Source organism: Drosophila navojoa, chromosome 4 (assembly GCF_054131105.1).
Source record: "Drosophila navojoa isolate 15081-1374.11 chromosome 4, UAZ_NAV_1.0, whole genome shotgun sequence".
Lineage (NCBI taxonomy): Eukaryota > Metazoa > Arthropoda > Insecta > Diptera > Drosophilidae > Drosophila > Drosophila navojoa.
Window position 1 is genome coordinate 21,350,608 of NC_142892.1, and position 20,711 is coordinate 21,371,318.

Here is a 20,711-nt window from a genome sequence, read left to right on the forward strand (position 1 = left end):
TCTCGTTTACCGTTTCTCGTGTCTGTGGCTGCAAAATTGATTGATTTTGCTGTGACAGCAACAGTAATTGAAAATATTTTGTTAACTATTAGTTTAGTGATATATCCATTCCCATATCCACACCCATAGCGATGCCACCTGGTTACCTGCTTAGCTGTGTGCCTGCGTCAGGCATCCCTTCCTGGGCACATTTCCGTAATTCCCTTCAGCTTCTTACTACAGTGGGCCGCCTCGCGTTTAATCCCACTTCAAGCGAAGCCTCAAGAGGTTCCTCATTCTTTCTTATCTATTGATGCGCCAAAGCGTGTCAGCTGCTTGGCTGTGGGAAGCCGGCACGGAGCAGGGAAGTGGGCTGGCCAAGGGCTGCTTGTGGTTCCATCGTTACAATAACAGAAAAGCCTTTTTACAATGCGCTCCACAGATTTCAATGTATTTTCAACAACTCCAATTCTAAATACCCCGCACATAAATATAGGTGAAAGTTGGCATATTGAATATTTATTTTAAGCAGCAACAACTTCATTGGTCATTGGTATGCTATGCTGCAGGGTATTTTGTAGTCGAGCCATGCCTTGGTGTTCGCTCCCATGTTTTCTGAAACATTTATTTATTTTTTTTTTTAATTCGTTGCAAATTGAATAGACGACAGTGACGATTGCCATATAGCATTATCACCTACACACCCAAAGTTTTGAATAGCTTGTAAGCAATTGGTTCGATTCCTAGTCAGTCCCTCATACCAGAGAGCCTTTCGTTCCCGCCCGAGCTCGTGCTCCCCCTCCGCCATCTATACCATTAGCTTTTGTATTTCGGCTGCGTCGCGTATATCACATTTCCGTTTGTTAGCATTTTTCCGCATTGTATATTCGCATACTGACTCGCACGAGTGTATTCATGTACGAATATGAATAGCAAGAAGTTTTCTGCTCAACTTGATAGCCCCAAACACAAACCCAGCCTGAGCCCCAGCCACGCAACTGAAGCCCTTTCCAACCCAATTCGACTTGCATGCGAAAAAATTGCCATTGTAAATTTTGACTGGGGTTATGCGAGCGACAAGGGTTTTCCCTCTCTCTTTCCCACTCCTCCCCTCCCTGGATGCTGTTGTGTTGATTTGAAGGCAGCTCACGCCCTCCTCAGCTGCCTGCGTTTGTCAATATTTTCCACACGTCTACACAAAAGGTAGAACTAAACTGTGCTCATTGATTTCCTTCTCGAAGCAATGCATTAGCGCTAGTTGTACGATGATTTATAACGGTGCACCAATTTGGATTGCCTAATTTCCTAGGTCTTCATTCGAGAGCCTATGAATAACTCGTGCTTAGGCAAGTGCTCGCATTTTAATGTTATTTTATAAAGATGGGCCTTCTACAAAAAGTTATTATTTCCATAAAAAGCAAATACAGCATCGTTGCATGCATATGTTACACTCTATTTAAGCAAACAAAGGAGGTACTAAGTATTGTTTTAAATGTATTTTGTCCAAGTTCTTCTTCTATTTATTTCTTTCAAGCCTCCAAATATTTCCTCCCAGTCTATAATGCTTAGCTGAACAATCATATACTTCACCAAACTTTATTGGGTTGCACTATTCACCTCCACCAGGTCTGGGCGACTGAAGAAATGTTGCAACTGCCGCCCTTTATATAGGGCGACTTTCACTCAAAGCCTAAGGCTCGCTCAAATGTAGAGCCGGGCGTCAGGTAGAGATCGTTGCAGTCGAGCATAAAATAACCAATGGGAGCACTCTCTTCTGCTTCAAGCAGTCTAGCTTAGTTTTACTCAACTATAAATACCAAATGAGTACTGCAGCACACATATGGACAGATCGAATAATCATCTGTAGTCCTTATTCATCTCTTGTTTTTGTTAGGCAAAGAGAAACAGACTATGAGATAAACAGAGGGACATTTATACAGATAGACAGACATGTGTAAAAAAATTTGCATAAAGTATGAATAATCTCAGTGTCTATAAGAGCAGAGAGGTAGGTCAGTTTATTAACAGTTCAGATCTCGTTTTTCTCTAAAAAAGAGCATTTCTATATTTATGTATATGAAATAGGGATTTCAGTTCTTATTTCTTAAGAAGACCCTGTTTATATCTGACCTTCAAAGCTTATTTTTTCTGTGCAGAATGAATACATATTGTTTTCTTAATCTATCAACTGGAATCAGCGCCTTTGGCCAATTAATTTCCAGAGTCATTCATGGCAACATTTTGTGGCGACTTCTCCCGAAACTGTGCAACTAACTAAACTAAACTGAACTGAACTGAACTGAACTGAACTAAACTGTGAAATTGTTTGCCAACTAAATGTAAAAATAGAGACACTCGACACAGATAAGAACGCAACTTGTTTGCTTAATAAATAAACTTTATATTCATAACTGAAAAAGTTTTGCGGTGTCGGACGCTTAAGCGGCATGAGGCATGTGGCATGCGGCATGCGGCATGCGGCAGCGCAGCGAAACAAATGTGGCCGCTAATTTGCGTGGCAAAAAGTTTTCGTGCGGCGCCCTCGAATGTATGCTATGGAATTTGCGTGGCTGAGGCATGCAGCGGCCCAGCGGAGGCGCCACGAGCAGAGCGCGACGGCATTTCCGCTGGCTGAGCTAGCTGGCTGAGTGCAAGCCGCACAACATAAATTATGCGAGCATCTTCCGCATCAGCTGCTCCGCGCTATCTGCGCCGTGGCCGCTAATCACAAAAGTTTTCGCCAATGCGTTTCTGCTACCTTCAATTGCCACTCGAGGAAACTTTGGCGCTGAGAAACGGAGAGCGAGAGAGAGAGAGAGAGAGAGCGGGAGGCAAAAGGGTTAAGCAGAGTTGGCGAAAGTCTCGGGATCCAAAGTTTCTGCAGCGCTGATTAACGAGACATAATTATTTTTGCATTAAGCGGCGGCTAATAGGCCGTGTAATACCAAAGTTTGTTTTTGCCCTTAGATCAGCTCATCAGACCATCGAAAAGTAGGGGGGAAAATGTAGAGACACTCGAAGATAATGAAAGTGCATTCAGGTGGCAAAAGTCAGAGACAGGTCGAGTGCTAACATTTTTCCATTATCCGATGTGCCACATTCTTTGCTCGCATAAAAACCAATTTCAATCCAAATAAATAAATACGAAAATTTAATGCTCTATAATATATTCATGGAGCTGATCTCTAGAGTGGGCAGAATTTGTCTGATATTGTATATGAACTGAAATAGAACCTGCATGGGAAACTAGCTCTGGAACCCAAATGTATTATAATTTACTATATTATATATAGGATACAGTAGTAGCCTCTTCTCGCCACATACCCTCTTGAAGAGTATCAATATGCCTGGGCCTTGGCAGGAGGCAGCCTGGAAAAATGCAACCTTTGAGTGCCTGCAGCGAATTGTCTGCTGTTCTATGGTTGGCCAACGCAGCCAGTGTCTGCCTTGATGAGAAAACTGTTCCGAAGCGGAGGGTTAAAAGCTGAAATCGTTTCGAGCCAGCTCAGCCAGTGACAGTAACAGCGACAACCATAGCCGGAGCCAGAGCCAGAGCCACAGCACGATAGCTTGACAACGGAAAGTGTGATTATATTTTCATTTTCAATTTTTTACGGCCAATTAATTTGGCAATTGACGCTTCGCTGGGCGTCTGCGACCGCCCAGATATACGTATATACACGCTGCATATAGAGCTGTGGAGGGAGTCTCGCCGCTCGTTGTTGCAAATTGAGTTGTGTGGCAAGAATAAGAAAAGTCTATTATAGTGGCTGCAAAAAGCTGCCTGCCAGCTATTTGGACGCTGCATTGTCTGCCCCGGACAGAATATGAAAGTGCTTTTGTGGGCGACTTTTGTTGGGGGCGCCCTACCTAATCCCTCTTCCCCCTTGCCGACAATGTCATCCAATTTGCATTAAGATCTGCCATTGAAAATTAGAAAATTCACTCGGCTGCAAGTGTTATTGCTAATGGCAAATGGAAAATGGCAAATGGCAAATGGAATTTACCTTGGTGAAATTGAAAGACTTATTTTTAATGCACTTATGCATCAGTTGCATAGATTTATTTAGGGATTACACAAGAAAGAAATTACTACATATAACTATTACATTTCGGAGACATCGGAGAACGAATTGGCTGGGGTCGCTACATCGGTCAGTCGGTCGGGGTAGGGATTGGCACATGGTTTCCTCTGCTTAGTTATCGCTAACAATCAGAACATCCTCCACTTGCACGTTGGGCAGCTCCAACAGCAGCTGCTCGTTCTCGATGCGGCGATCCAGGGGGAAGCCGAGAGGACGGTTGTCCATTATGGAAGCTACGCTCACGCCCATAACGCCATCCAGGCGCTTCATGCGAATTGGCAGATCGCGTTCCAGGCGCTCGACGGGTGAGGCAATCGCTAGCAACTGCATGGGCAGACCCTCGGGGCGGCCACGGGGCAACAGCAAGCGCTGAGGGAAGCTGCCGTTCTCGCCAACCAGATCGCTTACAATCAGCTGATCCTGCTGATCGCGCAGAGCAGTCATCACACGACGGTAGATCTCGCTGTAGGGCGTGGCATCACGGGTCGTCCAAGCAATGTTCGTCGAGCGGTACTGAATGCGGTTGCGGCCGCTCTGCAGTTGGGTATTGATGGCATCCAGGAGCACAAAGTCCGAGCGGCGCTGCTCCAGGGGCAGCTCACGGCCATTCACATCCTGGCGAGGTCCCAAAAACAGGCGAATGATCACATCCTGTGGGCCGTTTGCGTTTATGTCCATGTCAATGGTGAAGGGCTTGTTGTTCAGACGACGTTGGCGCACCATCATTTGCGACTGCAGAGGCTGATCGACCAGGTTGGTCACATCAATGTCGCTGTCCTCGATGCGAGTGCGCAGTTTGTCCACACGCAGACTGTTGATGACGACATCCTGCAAGTCCAGGTTCTCACGATTATAGACGCCCAACTGCTGCTCGCGTATGTCATCCACAATGCCGATAATTCTGCGTAGAGTGTGCAGCAGCACGCGGTCACCCATGCTGATGCCCAGGCCAGAGCGATCCATGCGCACAGTGTTGTCCTGGAGCAGCTCACGCAATATGCGCAGGATTCCAATGTCACCAACGCGACCGATGAGAACATCGCCAATGACACGCTCCAAGCGAAGCTGCTCGTCGATTTCCTGCACGCCAGATCTACGGATGTTGCCATTGCTAATCTCTCGGATCACAAGGCCCATCACCTGCTGCAGACGACCCTCGATGGCATTGATTTGCTCAAGCAGAACTCGATTGCGACGGGAGTCCAGGCGCATGTCGTTCAAGCGCATGGCATAGCGTTGAGCTTGATCAGCTATGTTCAGGCGGGACTTGCCGATCAGATTCGACTCATCATTGACTCGCAGAGCAATGCGTTCCTGGTTCAGGCGAGCCAGCAGCTGGCGGAGAGTTTGCAATAGAACCTCGCTGCGTCGAGTCGCGGCAACATCCAAAGTGTCGACCAAGCTGCGTCGGTAGCGGTGTCCCTGCTCCACGTTCAGTTGCTGTCCCAGCTCTTGGCGCTGGCGATTGCGACGCAGCATCTCGATGATCTCGTCATCGCTGAGCTCGCTTAGACGGTTGTCGCTGCGGATCAGACGCATAATGTCCTCAACTTTCATTGTATCCTCGCCGTCAACGCGACGACCCTCTGCAATTGTGTTCACACGACGCGGAGTCATATTTTCCATTTGTTGGTTAACGCGACGTCTGTTGATGTGCACCAATCGCTCGTCATCACGACGCACAGCTTGGAGGTTGTCAGCTCCAGAGCGGATGTTTTCGTCCTGGCGGTCAACACGAAGAAAGCGTTCCTGTTGCTTCTGCTCCTCGCGGTCGCGGTTGCGACGCATCATCTCACTGATGTCGTCATTATTAACCTGGCCCAGGCGGTTGTCTCCGCGTATCGACTGCATAATGTCAATGTTCCTCCAGGTGTCAACGTCTCCAACACGACGGCCCTCGCTCACGCGGTCGCCACGTACAATGCCCATGAAGCGTTCCTGTTCAGTTTGGTCCTTACGCTGACGGGTGCGGTGCAGCACGTTAAGGATCTCCTCGTCGCTCATTTTCTTCAGGCGGTTATCACGGCGAATCAGCTGCAGAATGTCCTCATCCTGTATGGCGCCCATGCGACGGCCTTCTCCAATCAAGTTCTCATTTGTTTGACCCAGGCGGCGTTTATTGACGTACACCAGGCGCTCATCATTACGAGGAACGGAATCCAAGTTATCGGTAAGGTCTTGCAGGTTATCCTCAATCAAGTTTCTGCGCTTGCCAGTCAGCTCTTGATCCACACGGCGGCCCTCACTCAATCGCTCGCCACGAACAAAGCCCCAACGGCGCGACTGCAGCTGCTCATCCTCAAAGTCGATGCGGTTCAGGTTCTGGCGACGACGACCGACATGCACCAAGCGATCGCTGCGAGCGTCCACGGTGGGCAAATCGTTGATGTCATTAGTCGAGGTGCGCTCCTCCCAGTTACCTCCGAGCATACGTCTGAGGCCCTGACCTATGTTACGCAGCAGAGGAACGCGATTGCCAACCAGTTGGTTTCTGAACGGCGTCTCTTCTTCGTCATCATTGTCACGCTGGTTGCCATAGATGTCATTGTAACGCTGGTTGCCATAGATGTCTTCATCTTCGTTCAGCTGTTGGCCCATGCGCCGGCGGTTGATTCCCAGAATGCGATCCTCATCTTCCAATTCGATGTTCCTATCCAAAACGTTGTTGGTCAGTTGGCGGACGTTCGAGTTGTCCTCGAGCAAAGCCAGTTCTTGGATTAGACTCTGCATAAAATTGCGCATGCCGATGTCCTCAGTGAGCAGCGACATATCCTGATCGTCCTGAATATTCTGAACGGGCAACACCACACGGTTCTGGTTCTGCTGCCACATCTGTTGCTTACGCAGTGCCAGTTGCAAGTGCAGATCGCGCCAGGGCATGACCATTCGCATCACAGGATTCATCTGACGGATTCGCTGGCCTAGACCGATCACATCCACGAATGCGGGCCGAGGGCTGCTCTCGATCTCTGCGTGCACACGCTGGACGCGCTCCAATGTCTGCTGGTCCAGATATAACTCGGGCAATATCTCCTGCACAGCAGGAACGATTAGCGCTTGGGTGTCCTCGCGATCGCGGATAGCTAGTGTTAAGGCATTGATGAGCAGCACAGGATTAACGTTGCGTCGCAGATAGACGACATTACGCTCCAAGGTCTCAAAGTCAATGGCGCGCACCAGCAGGCGGTAGATGCCGCGCAGTTGCTGAACATGCTCCACATTGCGAATGCTATAGACCTCGCGCTCATCCAGGAGACGACGCTGACGATCCAAGTCGATTACGCGCTGCATTTCCCTATCGATGCCACCGCGATAGCGCTCTGGGTTGATAATAAGGCCCTGGTCCAGCTCAATAAGATCATTCTGCTCCAAGGGTTGTTGAACACGTTGCACAATGTCTAGAATAAACTTCTGGCGCAGCAAGTCCTCCCTGGACATGCGCACGATGCGCTGATCAACTGCGGAATAATTGAGATCATTTGCAATTAACGCTTGACTCCCGCTGGGCCACTTACCACTGCCAATGTCTCTCTGATAGTCGCGCTGGACAATGCGACCAGCGGACACCGTGCCAAGCACACAGACTACCAGCACAAGAAATTTATTCATCTTGTAAGTAGCAACTTCCTTGCAAACCAGAAGATGACTGCATTTTCAGCTGATCTCCACGGCGAATTTATACCCATTCTTATCGCCACGTCTAGGCCTAATTGAATATTTTGAGCATTCGATCTGAACTGGCAACGAAATCCTTATCAGTGCAATTCCAGGGTATATATTATGCAATTACTTATAGACGGGTCTTCCAGCTAGTTCGAAGTCGAAGCCAAAGGTCGCCAGATTGCACACTGACTGCACTGACGCTGCATTCTTTGGGTTGATTGGCTGCCGGTGCAGATAACGGGTCAGCTGAAGATGCTGCTTAATTAGTCCATTGCCCCATTGTTTGCTGCCTTTGTTTCGTCAATAGATAGAATTTCGCTACCACGCAGACTGCGAGCTATCTGCACATGTTTAAAATTACCGGACTTGGCAGTATTATTTACACAAACAAAACACATGCTATGTATGCTCACCTATAATATTGCTTAATCAGGTGTGATAATTCAGGTGTGTTATCTTCAAGTAATATTGCATCTGGCACATTTCAATTCAAACAAGTGTGAATTTGACAAACTGCACCATACACTTAATAATTTTATTGCTCTAGCTCCGCGCTCTCAGATACATGCATACATACATATGTATGTATGTATAGTTTTCGCTAATCGTTTCTAGATATTAAACTTTTTAACTTCGGACGATAGAGGCTATCTGATTTATCACGTCTCCATGGGCTTATGTACTAAATATTTAGTTTTTGGTTATATACGCGAAATTCAAGCACCTCGAGCATTTGTTCTTGCACCATTTACAGTTTTGAATGGCCAATTGGTTTGCGTTCATGCCGACAGACCAAAATACAATATACCACGATACACAATGTACAAAATCAATACACTCTTTATATTCAGCAAGCGAGTATTAAGCTGGAATATTAACTAACATTAGCATATTAGCTAAGTCAAGTAATTTAATACACAGGCTTTATATTTGAAGTGTTAGCTTGATCAATTGCACGATCTGTTTTGATTCTAATAGGGATGTGCGTGAGTGATTAGTCACCAATATATCGATATGTGGCAATTAACGATATACGTTTATATCCTGCCAGCTTTTGATTACTTGAAGTGCTCGCAATTGTCAATTTAAATTGTGTATTCAAAAGTTTAAAGTACATAGAGAAATGTATTCATACAATTTTTCTTAGAATACAGAATATGCAGTTAAGCTCTACATATGTATACTTTTAGCATCATCTGAATAACAAACATCTAAAGCAGCTAAGTCTCTAAGAGCATGTGCATGTGTGGGTGTGTGTGTGCGCTCGCATATTTCATTACGTTGCGTACATACAATACGTAATAGTGCAGCTCGTAGCATCCGAGCAGCTGTAACGCGGGCTGCATTGTGGGGTCGAGGCCATTGTTGTGATTGGGACAACCGAGTGATTGGCGATTGTGAAAGGATTCTGTCAGCTCTGAAGGGGCGATTGCAATTTTTCTATTCACATTTAAATTGGCAATTCGTTTGGCCGTGGCTTTTGTGTGTTGACAGTCACTTTTTAGTTCTTTTTATGTTGAGCTTTCCTTCTTTTTGGATGCGCTGCGTTGCGACAATTTGCAACGTGCCTGGCATGCAACGGAAGTGAACGCGCTACGTGGGTGCCACAATGCTGGGACTAAACTGTTGGCATTGTTGCCGCTGCTGTTGCTGCCTTTTCTAATGTAATTGCAATTGTTTGCCGGGCTGCCAAATGGTCAGCAGCTTTGATTTGGCCTTTGCAGCTGCACTTTTTCAACTTTTTGCAGCACGAAGCTGAAGGCTCAGCATTTTTATGCATGCCAGGCGCATTTGTGCGCCATTAATTGCTTCTTTATGCTCAGTTGCTGCTCTTGCTATTGCTGCTGCTGCTCTTGCTGCTGCTGCTTCAGCTGCATGTTCAGCAATTATGCAGCGACAATTTTGCATTAATTGCTCCTTTGTGCTGCTGGCCAGCAGCCCAGCCCTGCGTGCCGACTGGCCGACTGGCCGACTGTGTGGACAGCGTGCCTACAGTAAAAAAGCCAACTAAAAAAGGAGCCTGGCATTGTGGCGAATGCATTTGCAGCTCCAGCTCTCGCGCTCTGAATGCCGCTGCTCAGTGCTCGGTTTAATTGCTGACAGGCTCATTTGCCGGAGCACAGGCTCCGGGCATAACTTTTATATGCAGTCCTGTCCAGTCCTGTCCTGTCCATGGGCCATTTCATTAATGCAGTATGACAGCTCTTTATCGCGCTTTTTGTTATTGAGAAAATAATTTGTGAAACGAAATGTCATTTATTCTGCAGGGTAATTTCGTATTGTTATTGTTTTTACTCTATTTGTGCACGAATTTCGAATTTTAAGACCAAGTCCATACCATATTCCAGCGTGAATATCAGTATGCATAAGACATTGTCATCTATGATTCCACTTAAAGCACTCGGAGGCAGCCCCATTGGCATGCGATAAGCTGTGCATATCCTTCGCACTGAAGTGGGAATGTCAAGGCATCAGTATCTCTGGCTGTCGTCATCCTTGCCATCCAGCCTGCTGTCAAGCAAATGAGGTATAAGCCGGCTGGAGGGGGGCTGTGGTGGTTGGTTTCGCCTCGTTTCGCCTCTGCGTCTCGCCTTGACTTAAATGCGATTTAATGCCTTTTTTGTTTGTCTTCCATGCGTCGGATATCCGTTGACGCAGTGGGCGTGATAAACCACAGTGAGAGTAGCAGAGCAGAGTAGAAGAAGGCGAGGAATTCGAAGCAGGAGCAGGAGCCGGAGCAGCCTTGTCTGACGGCTTCATTCTCTCGTCCCCATGCCGTGGTGCGTGCCGCGACTGGGTCGCTAATTTGCTTGGCGTTTTTTATGTCTCATCTTCGCCTTGGCGTCTTAATCTTATATCCTTTTTTTGGCTGGCTTGGCACTTAAAAAATGTAGTCCTTTGTTGGGCCGATAAAACTGCTTACAAATGCTTAAAAAATTAAAATTTATTACACGCGATTATGTGCCACACTGGCAGCAGCTGCCAGTAGCAAAAGGCGAAAGCTTAGAAGTCAAGTCCCTACAAGCTTTCACTGCCACTCCCCCTGCCACTGCCCCTCCCCCAGTCGCAAGCACAAGAGATGCAAATGGAGTGCCATCTTTTTCGGTTCGCCATATTTCCGGCCAGTGGACATTGCCCAATTGATTCATGACCCCACAATATCCTCTGCGTAATGGGTAATGGGCAATGGGCAATGGGCAATGGGCAATGGCCGAGGCTACCTTAAAGCGCCAACTTCAGCAAAATAATAACAAGCGGCAAAAAGTAAATATCAATATACTACTTCATAGTAATAATGAAGCGCCGGGGCCAAAGAAAAGTGCCACGCCAACGCATGGCAAAAAGAAAATATTTCTTTTTATCGAAGCGGATGTGAGTGTGCCAGGAATGAAATAGCAGAAGAGACAGAAAATAGAAAAATGAGAAAGGGCGAAAGGCAAAGGACGAAGGACGTGGGTAAGGGTGACGTCGTTCCAAATAAATAAAACAAAAATTTGTACTACACTGCGGGCTGTGTGCGCGGGGAGGGGGAGAGTTATCTGAGCTACTACTACTCCCACTGCGGCCTTTGTCACCTCTTCATGCACGCCCACAGAGAGCAGGATGGTTCGCCCTTCCACTCCCCACTACCCACTCCCCCCTCTCCTCTCTCCCATCTCTTTCTGGCAACCGCATAGAGCAAATCAAACAACTTTCATTTCACACGTTTTTCGTTTGTCCTTTGCGCGCTCCACTCGCAGTTTTTGTTTGCCTTGAAACAAGTGACTTGAGAGAATGAAATTGAAAGAGCTCCTCAAGTGTGAGTAGTGGCTGTGCGTGTGTGTGTGTATTGGTATTGGCATTTGGCATTTGGCATGAGTGCACGTGTCCTGCGCGTGTCTGCTAGTTTTGATAGCCATTGACTCCTGCCGAGGAGGGCTGTAAGTAGTTGACCCGTTAAATTTTGATAATTGATTTGCCAGCCATTGTTGTCTCTGGCTGCTGGCTGAGGGAATCCGCAAACATCTTATGCGAGAGCAATACGGAATATTTATTGTTTTCATTTCCTCGGTAGCTCATAATCCATCAGTTCTAGGCAAGAGAGCGTTGCATACATCTAGGCTACGCCCAACCAAGTGTTAACTAATTATTTACTTGAGCATGGCTATCGCTATATCACTTAATTACCAGATCTTTGGCGCTCGCCTGCAGATTGACAAGCTCATTCAAGAAATGCCCTCGTCTGGCTTCCGGTCTGGTCCATTCTGTTCTGTTCTGCTCTATTCTCTGGCTGGGGGCTTATTGTCCTCAGCGCCTTGTGGGCTGGCTGGCAACTTCATTGGGCAAATATTTTTGTAGCATTTCGTAGTGTTTCGCACAAGTGATTTGCACTGTGACTGTGAATGTGACTGTGACTCGACTCGGGTGAGGTCAAATACAAATAGAGAGGGACTGTCTTTATTGCCGGGTCTCTGGGTCTCGGACCAGGACACTATAAAAACGACCTTGGGGCAACAAAAGGCAGCCAGACGTGAGCTCTCATTCGCTTTTGATCTGTCTCTTTGTGTGTGTGTGTGTATCCCTGTGTGTGTGCAGACAATCAGCGCACGACTTTTGGCTGCCGGGTTGGAGTTGCCAGGCCGAGGGTGGGGGCTGCACTGGTGGGGGGTTTTGCTCTGTGGGCAGACGTCGCGCGTTCGCTTTCTTATCAGGACTTTTGCTGCGCTGCAGCGTGGCATTTGTGTGAGTTTTATGTGCGGCTTTCGAGCTGGTTATGATGCTGTCGCAATTGCCATTCGGCGCGCCGCCCTGGCCACCCCCGTTGCTGGCAACTGCGGGCCGCTTCTTTGTTTTGGCTGTCAGCTGAAAAGGTGTCAATTGTTTTTTAGATGGGCTAGCGAGTGAGCGCTGCTTTCCGCAACGCAACGCAGCGCCGCGCCGTGCCACGCCTCATCGCTCAACTCTCACAGTCCGTTGCATAAACAAGTGGGCGTAGTGAATCCCATTAAGCATTAAGAGTTGAGAGTGTTGAGCGTTGAGCAACCCCCTCGGTACAGTAGACAACCCCTCGAGCGGCCGGCAATTTAAACTAATAATCAACGCATCAGCAAACATTGTCGTTATTATTCACGCGCCTGTGGCGCCCCCTGGCGGTTGACTGCTGACAGATTGCCTGGCTGGTCGGGTGGTTGGCACTCGGGATAGGGATTGGTGTTGGTGTTGCTGCTGTTGCCTGTGTGTGGGTCTTACAAGTGTATTCATCAATCAGAGGGGCGTGAGCTATTTAAAAATCATTTATTCGTTTACAGTTACAATTTGCCTTTCGTTTTGTATCACATTAAAATATAGATTTTATATATACGCATATATATTACACAAGATCGGGCCAACAATATATATTATATATTTATAGATAAAGCACTAAGAACTTAGAAGCAATTAAGACTATGTGTCTAAATTATAGATTTGGGTTTGTGGTAACTGAACTGAAGCTGTCTTAAAAATTGTTCAACCTATTGATTCCCTGGGCTCTTCATTGAAAATCGATTGATTGCATATACATCGGTATACATCGGCTTACCCAAAGTCAGTTGCATCTATTCAAGAATATACTCGAGTGCCAGTTTGATAGGAACAATTTGACTTTTATTTATTTCGGTTTCCGCTCAAAATTCTGCTTTGGTTTTCTTGGTGTGTTTCGTTTTGGATAGCATATCCGATATTATATATATTTGTGTGTTGTTTATATACATATGTAGCTAAGTACCACATAACCAAAGGGAATGGTCGTAGACGTAATCAGGGAGGGGGAAACAGAAACACGCAACGTAAAACAGAAACACACAAAGATTCAGCTAATACTAGGGTCCTACATAGGTAAGTGGGCAGCTCTGAAGGCTGCTACCAGTTGGGGTGGGGCGGGGTGCAAGGGGTCGCTGCGAATGCTCCAAGTCTAGACCGCATGCTCCGCAGCGGCAGCGCCGTAGCGCAGGGGAGTCGGTCAAATAATGTTGGGCGGCGTCGTGGCCAGCGCTGGGACGACGGCGACGGGCGAGGACTTGGATGACTTGACACAGCCGTAGGAGGAGATGCCTGTGCCGCTGCTGCTGGGCGGCGAGGGCGGAGTATCGGGGCTGATCAGCGGCAAGTAGCGCCAGGGATGATAGATGCTGCCGGCGTACATCGCCTGCAGACGCGCCTGCAGGTCCAGCGCCAGTGTTGGGTCCAGCGGATAGTGCGCCAGCCCCGGGAAGCCGCCGGGCACGCGCGGCAGCGACAGCTCCAGCGGGGACCCGAAGCCATACTTGGCGGCCAGCGAGGTGGGCGAATGCGAATGGGAGTGCGAGACGGCGGCAGCGGCAGCGGCAGCAGCCACTGCGCTCAGCTGCGCATGGTGATGGTGGGCGTGGGCGTGGGCATGGGCGGGATGCGGGTGTGGATGATGCGGATGGTGGTGATGATGCGGCAGGCCCTGTGCATGTGGCGAGTGCTGCGGCTGGACTGGCTCCTTGCCCAGCTGGCCAGCGACCGTCAGTCCAGCGTTGTTGCCTGAGCCTCCGCCTGCGCCTCCGCCCCCACTGCCACCCGGCACCGGGGACTTGTTGAGCGTCTTGGGCTTGCGTCGAGGCCGATACTTGTAGTCGGGGTGCTCTTTCATGTGCAGCGCGCTGTAAATTGAGTAAATGTTGAAACATTGATCAAAGATCGGGCCACGGCGGATCGATATTAAAGCGATTCAACGATCACGATGATATCACAAAGTCAATCTGTTGCCCAGTTCCCTCGGCCATAAAATCGAAGCCGCACAATACAGACAAGACAATTACTTGACTAAGAGATAATGTGTAGTTTTCGAAAATGTGAGTATTACGCGACTATAATATACTCTGTAATTTTCAAGAGTATTTTGAAAGTATAGTAGTTAATAAGTTATGGAGAGTTTAATAGTTACTCAGTAATTTTCAAAAGTATTTTAAGAGTATTTAGAGTATAATAGTTGATGGAATGAGTATAGTAGATTATGAGAGTAGAGTTATAATAGATTATGGATGTCAAACATCGCATATAACAATTATGTAATTAAGATGTACTCTATATATTTTAGGAGCATAATTAAGGGAATAAGAGAACGCATAGAGTGAATTTGAAAGTATTAAAGATCACTAGAATCTAGCATAAGATTCGTATTAAAGAAATTTGAATACTTCCTCTTTGTATGCGAATTAGTATTGCATCTAAGATTGAATATTAAATGAATAGAAATTATTTGAGGAAATATGTATATGTGAAACACTCTATCACGTCCAGCTCGTACAGGGTATATTGACTGAAGCCAAAACCCTTCCATAAAACCCTTCCTGCAACACTGAATGCTTATCTGATTCCATTTAGCAAGGCAGTGCTTCTAAAGTTCTCGAGCTCTGTAAGAGTTCCCAGGTGCAACAATGCGCAATTGTTGACATTTGTTTGACTAACGATGAATGCTGATAAAAGGTGTGTATTATGGTGGTGTTGTTGTTATTGTTGTTGTAGTTGTTGCTGTTGTTGTCACTTTTGCTTTCTTTGCCTTGGCTTTGTTGCAGTTCCCATACCCTAATTGGTCAGCCCTGTTATGTTATCTCTGCCCGAAAAATAAGTGAAAGAAGTAAATTTAAAAGTGGAAATCGAAATTGAAATCGAAATTGAAATTGAAATGATATGCGAGTGTGCCGTGCGTTATCGACGCGTCGCCTCGCACATTGGCAAATATTTGAACAGCATTTCTTGTTTTCGAGCGCGATGGTTGTCTTTTATTTATATATGTACATATACATACACATACATATGATATTTATATATGACTTCGGCTGCCTTAACCAAAAAGTTAGAATGGCCATTAGGTTAAGCCCCAGGCAGCTCGTTCTGCTCAGGCGGCTCATTAATTATTGTCAGTTAACATTTACACAGCCAATACAATCAATAAAAGGACTTAGACAGTGCAAACATTGCTCACTTATCAGACTCTCTACTCGTATATATGTATATCGAATGCAAAATGCAGAGGCCCATTAAAAGTATCTATAGAGCTGTAGTTGTTTGCCCAAGATATGCCAATCGAGTGCGGACCGACGCAGAGCTCCAAATGCTACTCAATGCCACTTTGGAGCCCCACAATAGCTGCCCATTGTCTTAGCTAATCGCTCAAATTGTAACCAGACAACAAACCCACTTGCACGCACGCACACACACACAAACGCACACACATATACATGCATACTCACTCACCGTAAACGCTTGGCCTCATCAATGAATGGACGCTTCTGTGATTCGGTGAGCAACTTCCATTCGGCACCCAAACGCTTCGATATCTCTGAATTGTGCATTTTGGGATTGTCCTGCGCCATTTTGCGTCGCTGGCCCCGGGACCACACCATGAACGCGTTCATTGGTCGCTTAATGTGGTCATGATGCGAACTGCCATTCGAGTTGGAGCTGTGTTGTTGTTGTTGTGGCTGTTGTTGCTGCTGCTGTTGCAACTGCTGCTGCTGTAGTTTAGGCACCGCTGGAGGCGGTGGTGGCGGCGGAGTTGTGGCCGCTCCGATTGTCGTTGGCGGTGAGAGGCTGCTGCTGTGGTGACTGTGACTGCTGCTGCCACTGCTCGTGTAGCCATTGCTGTTGTGGTTGTGACTGTGGTTGTGGCTGTGACTGTGGCTGTGATTGCGGTGCAGCAGCGCCGAGATGCTCGTCATGGCTGTGCACTGGGGCTCTGGAGCTGGTTGCGTCAGGTGAGTGGCCCGATTGCCGGCTGCCGGGTTGTCCAGGGACTCCACTGCGGTGCACTGACCGTTTCCCCTGTGTCTCTATGCGCAGAGATGTGCTGGAATGCTGGAATGCAAACGGTAATGGAGTTCAATAGATATGCTTTGTTCGTGCCGTGGCATCGCATCGCTTTGCAACGCAAAGTGGCAGACCTGGACTGTGTGTGTGTTCAGTTTTGTTTTGGGGATTGGCGAGGGGCTACTTCAATAGATTCCGTCACAAAATGCGAGGAGGGTTAAAGCTGGGCATGAGTAAGCGCTCAGGGAAAATAATAATATCAAAGTCGAGCTATATATTAGAGGCGAAGCTTAGTACTTTTTAAATAATATTCATGGATACTCAAGACAGGAAACTCCATTGGCAACCCCTTTTTATGATGTGTTTACAGACCAACTGTGAATCATACAATAATAAACAAATATTTGGAGACTAGTAGTTTTTATCAGATACAACTAAGCAAATAGAGATAACATTAATTATTTAAAATTCAATTAAATAACAATTTTCATAAGATGTTTAAAGGAAGAACCCTGTGATTCTAAGAACCGATAAGTGTTAGCTGGATTTTCTAAGCGACTTACTCTTAAAGACTTCAAAACAATTTTGATTATTATTTATTATCTATTTTCATCATATAGTTCCAATATTTTTGAATTTAGTGAAGTGCCGGACCTACTGAGGAAATTTATCTTAATAAATATAAAATCTGATATTTCCTTATGATAATATATGTTATTATTATTTTTTAAATAATATAATTAGGAATTAGAGAAGAGTGGATAAGTATTTTAGATGCCAAATAATATTGTTTATTAATTTATTTAATTATTGTATTTTCGATATTTTAAAAGTTACTGAAGATATATAAATATATATGAGAGCATATTATTATTATTATATATTTTTCAAAAATTAAATTAGATTAAAAGATCAGTAAACATGTGAGTGCAGATCTTAGTATTAGTATAATTATTAGTACTAGTATTAGTATTATATTGAACACACCAACACCTTGACCCCTTTCTAGTATTGACTTAAAAACTCAAATTGATAGATTCCACAAAATCGAGTAATTGATATGTGTGGGTAAATAGAAACTCAATCGGTCAATCAAGCAATGTTCAAATACACATGTCAAGTGAGTCATGTGAAGCTCCCTTATCTTTCGCTGATACCCATGAATGCTCACCTTTTGTACAGTTGCGGATTTGTAGCCGTAATCCCGGGAAGGGTTAACTCTTAAGCTCGTTCAACAACACTGCTGTTAGCAATCAATGTTAAGTTTGTCAACACTTCTGATCAGTGATCTTTTGGGATATGCAGCACTAAATGTTATAATTGATTTGCATGATTTGCTTTGTGTTTTATTCAAGTTTCAATTGCGATCTAAACACTGCGGATAAGTTGGCACTTGATAAGCGCTTTTGTGCGGCGCTCGAAGCTTCGCTTCCTTTTCAAACTGAACTAACCCCGAGCCGAGTGCGTTGCCGGAGCCGGTGCGTCCGTGTCGAGTGCGCGACAGTTTTGATTTGAACCACATATTCTATGGACTAAGGGCACACTCTATGGATGGCATTCGAAAACTTGCGACAGTTGGCGGAACAAAAACGGGAAAAGCGGCAAACAAAAACTGAAAGCAACTCAACTACGAGCGTGTGTCTGTGTATGAGTGTTAGTGTGTGCCTGTGTGTGTGTGTGTGTGTGTATGTGCGGGGGTAAATTTGTTATTGTAGTGGTTGCACGTTGGCTGCTCGCTCTTTGCGCCACAGGAGCGAGCAAGAGCCAATTAGCGTGCGACAAAGAGCGAACGAGCAGCAGGCACACAGCCAGACAGAGCAAGAGAGCGAGAGAGAGAGAGAGAGAGAGGGAGATAGAACGAGAGAGTGCACGACGGGTGTTTGTAGAGTTCATTGTTGCTCGTGTTATTGTTGTTGTTACTATTTTTTGGTGCTCGTCGTCGCAGCTCGGAGGACGCGAAGACGGCGCTGGCATCGCCAACGCGGCGGCTAAGTGATAAAAAGTTGCTGCCTCTGCTGCTGCTAGCTGCTCGCTTCTCGCTGCTCGCTGCTCACGTTTCTTACCTTCTGCATTTTGCATTTGTGTTTGTATTTGCATTTGTTTTTGTGTTTGCTCGCGCTGTCAATAACTGTCTTATGAGGCCTGTTTCTTTCTTTTTTTTGTGTTGACCAATTGTTTGTCCTGCTTGGTCGCTCGCTCCAGGTCCGTTTACTCTCTGTGCTTCCCTTGAGGTAAGATTCGTGTATTATCATACAGCATATCATAATCGCAAACAGAGAATCCAGTTGCTTATCGAAATTCGGCCGACTCCTTGTTTGCGCCCACAATCGATCGTAAGTGCGATCAGAGTGCAAACACACGATTATCTTGTATCGTATATTCCGTCTGTATGTGTGCAATCGTAGCTGCACTCCGATACCCTTTGACTTCCATTGTTTAGGGAGGGGAGTCGCCGGCTCAGCGGCCCTTCCCGTTTGCTGCGTGCTCCACAGGAAATTCGTCATCCAAATACCATTATTTTCCACATAATTGAAGTCGTAAAATATAACAAATTTGTTATGCTTCGATTCGCGATTGGGGTCTTATAAAAGAACGCCTTTTATGGAGTAGTTTTGTTCCAGGAAATTAGAGCTCAGAGCAGGGCTCAAAACATGTTTGTTTTGAGATTCTCCACTTGATGTACGTTTGGCGCCAAAAGTGACGGAAATTTCAAACAAGTTTTCCCTCTGCAGCCTGGCGCATGCGTCGCTCTCCAAGGCGCTGGACTCGCTGTGTAGAGTTTTTCGCTAGCAAAAGGGCGGCAGGGGCGGGGAGCAGACGCCCCCACAGCCCTCGCGACATTAAAAATGGCAGCGCTATGAACTGTTGCCCACCCACCTCCGGCCACCCCCACACAGCTCCAACCCAACCCCACCCCACCCCTTGGCGCCTTTGTGCGGCTACGTTGCGCGCATGTCGACGCTCGCCTGGCGCTTCGGCCAATGACATAGACAATGCTCCGGAGGAGTGGGAGCTGTGGATGGCGCTGCGGCTGCTTAGACGCGTTCTCAATGGTGACGGCTTTTTTATCGTTTTTGTTTTGCATGCGAGCTGAATGCATTTTATTGGCCAAGGCGCAGGGCCAAGACAATGGGCAGCAACTGGTGGCCGTAGTTTTGTTTGACTTCTGCTGCTCCTCGACCCCTGCCACTCGCTCGACTGTTACTGCTGCTGCTGCCGCTGCTGCTAGTGCTGCAGCTGCTCAGTTCTGGCAAGTGTTATCGTGTCCTGGCACACACTATGCCAGCTACCATTTGTTCTCGCATAATGGACATTATGGCTGCTCTATTATGCCCGGCATCAGGACAATGAGCAGAGCGTCGTTCAATTCCGCCAACTAACATTGCGCCACTTGGACACCCGGACCCGGCCAGAACTTTGCCGGCTGCATGATTGCCATAATTTTGGGTATTTTTGAAGAGCTTTCTGTGACATTTGGCCAGCCAGTCCCTCGGCTGCTTCGCCTGAGCCGAGCCTCCGCTCATTGTCCACGGACTGCGCATTGTTTGGCTGTGCTTCAGCTGCAATAATTTATGGGGAGTCGTCGACAACGTCGCCATCACCTTCATCACCTCCATCGTCTCCATCGTGGCCATCGTTACCGCAACGCCCGCAATTTCCATGTGCGGCCGAAAGTTTTTTTAGCCCCCAAATGGAAATGTGGCTCGCTAATCGTGATTTGTGTTTTAAGTGAGCGCAGGGAAACCACTGCAAAAAGCGAAGGCTGAGTGCTGCAGCGACCATCGAAGTGTGCGTGGCAGCTGGCCAAAAGGAAATTATCTCAATGCGACAAGTTGAATGAGATGAAATTTGGATGGAATATTATGAAAAACTCTATTGATTGTATTTAAACCTAGCAGACAATAACTAACATTGTTTTGGTCAAGGATCCAAATATTTTTTGGTGGCTTTTTCCCGTTGATGGAAATTGAACCCTGCAAAAATATTTTACCAAAATTCAAAATATCTTCTCAATTAAATCAAAAAGCTGTTCACACTTAAAGCTTATCTATATCTCAAAGATATCCAAGCCATGTCCAATTTAATTTAAAAAATAATATAATAATTAAAAACTAATAATAATAATTAATATTAATTTCAGCTTCTATCACTGTAATAAGTCCTGTATATAGTCACCCCTATATCATA

At 46.4% G+C, this 20,711-nt stretch overlaps 2 protein-coding genes across 2 annotated transcripts; both read right to left on the reverse strand.

Annotated features, from left to right (window-relative positions):
• Positions 1-4,005: 4,005 nt before the first annotated feature.
• Fbp1 (Fat body protein 1) lies at positions 4,006-7,740 on the reverse strand. The gene is made up of 2 exons (XM_089258860.1): positions 7,580-7,740; positions 4,006-7,522 (listed from the first exon to the last, which is right to left on the reverse strand). The coding sequence occupies exons 1-2, from the start codon at positions 7,671-7,673 to the stop codon at positions 4,176-4,178; spliced, it is 3,441 nt and encodes a 1,146-aa protein (XP_089114986.1). The 5' UTR covers positions 7,674-7,740; the 3' UTR covers positions 4,006-4,175.
• A 5,242-nt stretch (positions 7,741-12,982) lies between these two features.
• Sox21a (SRY-box transcription factor sox21a) lies at positions 12,983-18,097 on the reverse strand. The gene is made up of 3 exons (XM_030391242.2): positions 17,695-18,097; positions 15,972-16,563; positions 12,983-14,374 (listed from the first exon to the last, which is right to left on the reverse strand). The coding sequence occupies exons 2-3, from the start codon at positions 16,433-16,435 to the stop codon at positions 13,708-13,710; spliced, it is 1,131 nt and encodes a 376-aa protein (XP_030247102.1). The 5' UTR covers positions 16,436-16,563; positions 17,695-18,097; the 3' UTR covers positions 12,983-13,707.
• Between the last annotated feature and the right edge of the window lie 2,614 nt (positions 18,098-20,711).

Excerpts from the sequence above, each read along its gene's own strand:
- Fbp1 (XM_089258860.1), bottom strand. The coding sequence starts at position 7,673 with ATGAATAAATTTCTTGTGCTGGTAGTCTGTGTGCTTGGCACGGTGTCC. Across the intron at positions 7,523-7,579 it reads TCAGAGAGACATTGGCAGTG|TTGATCAGCGCATCGTGCGC; the intron begins GTAAGTGGCCCA and ends ATTATTCCGCAG.
- Sox21a (XM_030391242.2), bottom strand. The coding sequence starts at position 16,435 with ATGACGAGCATCTCGGCGCTGCTGCACCGCAATCACAGCCACAGTCAC. Across the intron at positions 14,375-15,971 it reads GATGAGGCCAAGCGTTTACG|CGCGCTGCACATGAAAGAGC; the intron begins GTGAGTGAGTAT and ends CTCAATTTACAG.